This window comes from Malania oleifera, chromosome 3, assembly GCF_029873635.1.
Source record: "Malania oleifera isolate guangnan ecotype guangnan chromosome 3, ASM2987363v1, whole genome shotgun sequence".
Lineage (NCBI taxonomy): Eukaryota > Viridiplantae > Streptophyta > Magnoliopsida > Santalales > Ximeniaceae > Malania > Malania oleifera.
The window spans coordinates 112,065,965-112,069,434 of NC_080419.1; the positions used below are offsets into that span (position 1 = coordinate 112,065,965).

At 43.3% G+C, this 3,470-nt stretch overlaps 1 protein-coding gene across 1 annotated transcript; it reads left to right on the forward strand.

Moving 5' to 3' along the window:
* The first annotated feature begins 1,282 nt into the window (after positions 1-1,282).
* On the forward strand, positions 1,283-2,978 carry LOC131151096 (probable sarcosine oxidase). Its single transcript, XM_058102292.1, has one exon. It carries the CDS (start codon positions 1,625-1,627, stop codon positions 2,828-2,830), a length of 1,206 nt encoding a protein of 401 aa, XP_057958275.1. The 5' UTR covers positions 1,283-1,624; the 3' UTR covers positions 2,831-2,978.
* Positions 2,979-3,470: the final 492 nt, after the last annotated feature.

Here is a 3,470-nt window from a genome sequence, read left to right on the forward strand (position 1 = left end):
TATTAAACGGCAAACAACCTTCCACTAAAGCCCTCACAGACATGTGCTGTGGAAAGACATTAGCACGTAAGAAGGAGTATCGGAGGTTCAATTCCAGGTAAATACACTCACGGAGTCAGCGGTACCTGTGCATGGTGAGAATTTATTCTGTGAGCTAGCGGGGACCGTGGATGATGAGAATTCGCTCTATGAGTTAGCAGAGACCGTGGATGGTGAAAGTATTCTGTGAATCAGTGGGGACCGTGGATGGTAATAGAAATGTGGCTCGGGGGTCAGGTTGGCCGAACATCCAACTGATACACGGAAGCTGTGTCCACATTTCGGACTTTACCTGATCATCGAAACTTAGGGGGAGGATGCTGATCCGTAGGTTTGGTGCTGCATCAGGGGATCCGAAAGACTTTTTAATGGCTAGAGTTCCTATGTAATATTAAAAAAAAAAAAAAACTTTCACTAGAAAAAGTAATAATAATAAAAGAAAAGAGGTTTTTTTATCAAAGAGAAAAAGAAAAGAAGGTAGGAAAGTGGTTTTGATTGGATTCATGACTCACTGCCCCTACAAACACCATTTTGGCTATGTCAATTCATTAGATTCCTTTCCCACGTCAAACTTTTTCCTGATCCTATCCCTCCAAATACAATAAAACGTTGTCTGTTTATTTTGTTAAGTAAAAATGGAAATAGAAAATTGATGATGGGACTTAATGAGCCTTGATGAGGGTGAGCTTTTTGTTAAGCAAAAATGGAAATAGAAAATTAATGATGAGACTTGATGAGCCCTGGTGAGGGTGAGCTGCAGATGAAGATGAGCTGCGGAGGAGTTAGCTTTGTTGCGCAGGAATGAGAATGCCGCATCTAATTCATCCCATTTAATCCTAATATTAAAAATTTACCACAAAAACCAAAATATCCCACGAGGATTTACTATGAGAGAGGGAGAGAGCTGGCAGCATTACAATACACAAATAAATAAATAAATAAACCTCAGTGTAGTTTTTTTTTTTGATTAACGTGGGACTCTGCCGGTGCAGCACGAACACTCTCGGGGCGGAGGCCTTCCCTCCTGTTTCGCCATCCATCGGATGCAGACGCAAGTTATCATAGTCTAGGTTAAACGTTCTGCTAACTCGTCTCAGAACACATCTCAGGACACCCTATTGAGATTTTACAAGACTCCATGCTCTTTCGGCCCACTTGACAGATATGCCAACGTTGTCTGTACTGCTTTTACAACTATTTGCCAGCTTGTGATGTGGGCAGCTGACTGCAATGGAATCATTAAAAATAATTCATATTTTAAATTTTATAATTACCAACCACCAGCGCACAAGTGGGCTCTCGTGCAACTACAATTTTCATACGTCTTAATATCTATATACATAAAAATCAAAAAATATTAAATGATTAAATATTCGATTAAACCAAAATGGCAATCCCGCAGTTAAACCCAACGTTGGGGGCTTCATTGTTTACTTCAACTTTGCCTTCTCTTCCCCGTCTTTTCTTTTGTACAGACGGAACCCATCCATCTATGAAGATATATATATATATATATATATCCATCTGTTGCGTCATTTCTCTTATCTTCTAGAGAGAGAGAGAGAGAGAGAGAGAGAGAGAGAAGATGGAATTTTTCGGCGGCGACCAGTTCGACGTGATAGTAGTCGGCGCCGGCATCATGGGCAGCTGCACCGCTCACCAGGTCGCCAAACGCGGCCACAGAATCCTCCTCCTGGAACAATTCGATTTCTTGCACTGCGGCGGATCCTCCCACGGCGAGTCTCGAACTATCCGAGCCACTTACCCGGATGCCTACTTCCAGTCCATGGCCATGGAGTCGGCCCAACTTTGGGAGGAGGCCCAGTCCGAAATCGGCTACCGGGTCCATTTCAAGGCCTCCCAGTTCGACATGGGTCCGTCCGACGACAAGAGCCTTCGGGCCGCAATCCGCAACTGCCGGTCCAGCTCGGTTCCCCACCGGGTTCTTGAACCGGGCCAGGTCTCGGATCGATTCTTAGGCCGGATCGAGATCCCGGAAAACTGGATTGGGCTGTCCACCGATCTTGGGGGTGTGCTCAAGCCAACAAAGGCAGTGGCCATGTTCCAAACGCTGGCCCTGCAGAAGGGTGCTGTCCTTAGGGACAATATGAAGGTGAAGGACATAAGAAGGGATGAGGGCACTGGGCTCATTATGGTGTGCACGAGCAATGGGGAGAAGTTTTGGGCTAGAAAATGTGTGGTCACGGCTGGGGCTTGGATGCAAAAGTTAGTTAAATCAGTTAGTGGGCTGGAGTTGCCCATTCAGCCCTTAGAAACTTATGTTTATTATTGGAGGATTAAAGATGGGTTCGGGCCCGATTACTCGATCGGGAGCAATTTCCCAACATTTGCAAGCTATGGCGAGCTTTATGTATATGGCACGCCATCTCTCGAGTTCCCAGGCTTGATCAAGGTCGCTCTGCATAGAGGTTTGCCGTGCGACCCTGACAAGAGGTTGTGGGCCTCGAATGTGGTATTGGACCCAATGAAGAAGTGGATAGAGAGGACGTTCATGGGTCGGGTGGACTCCTCAAGGCCCATTGTGACGCAATCATGTTTGTATTCGATGACCCCGGATGAAGATTTCGTGATTGATTTCGTGGGAGGGGAGGTGGGGAAGGATGTGGTGATCGGGGGTGGCTTTTCAGGACATGGGTTCAAGATGGGGCCGTTGGTAGGGAGGATATTGGCAGATCTTGCACTGGATGGGGAGGCAAAAGGAGTGGAGCTAAGGCAATTTAGGTTGGGTAGGTTTGAGGTGAATCCAAAGGGGAATGTGAAAGAAATATGAACCCCAAGTCATTCTTTCCATCACTTGCTAGCCAAGTAGTACATGTGACCAATATGGGTCAATTTGTGTCATTTCATTCCTCATCTTTGTTAAAGTTACTATCTACCATCTCTCTTGGATTTGCAAATAAGAGTGGGATTCACAAAAATAAGTGGGAAATGTTATCAACAAATTAACCAAACATAGTTTTTAACTTTTTGTGCATACCATTTAGCCTCCAAATCCAATCCAATCCTCCTTATTTGGGCCTCACAATTTATTAATAAATTCAAATCAAATTTAGAAGCATATTTATATAAATACCTAAGGTTATGTTTGGTTAGCGAAATTCTATTACTAGAAATAAGTTAGTTATAACTAGTGATAGTTAGTTATGTGAAAGAAAAAAAAAAGTTGTTACCAAAAAGCATATAACAATTGAAACTTTCAATGAATTCTTAACAATTAACTGACAAAGAATAATAAGGAATAAGTAAAATCAACCCCTTTCTTTTTAAAGCATGCAACCTTTCACAATTCCTCGTCAAAATGAAGAAGAATGTTGTGGATTGTGGGCAAAAATGTCTAACTAAACCAAGTACTTGGCTCGAGGAGCTTAACGGTAAATTATTCAGGAAATGTTCCTCCATGTATCTATATT

Excerpts from the sequence above, each read along its gene's own strand:
- LOC131151096 (XM_058102292.1), top strand. The coding sequence starts at position 1,625 with ATGGAATTTTTCGGCGGCGACCAGTTCGACGTGATAGTAGTCGGCGCC.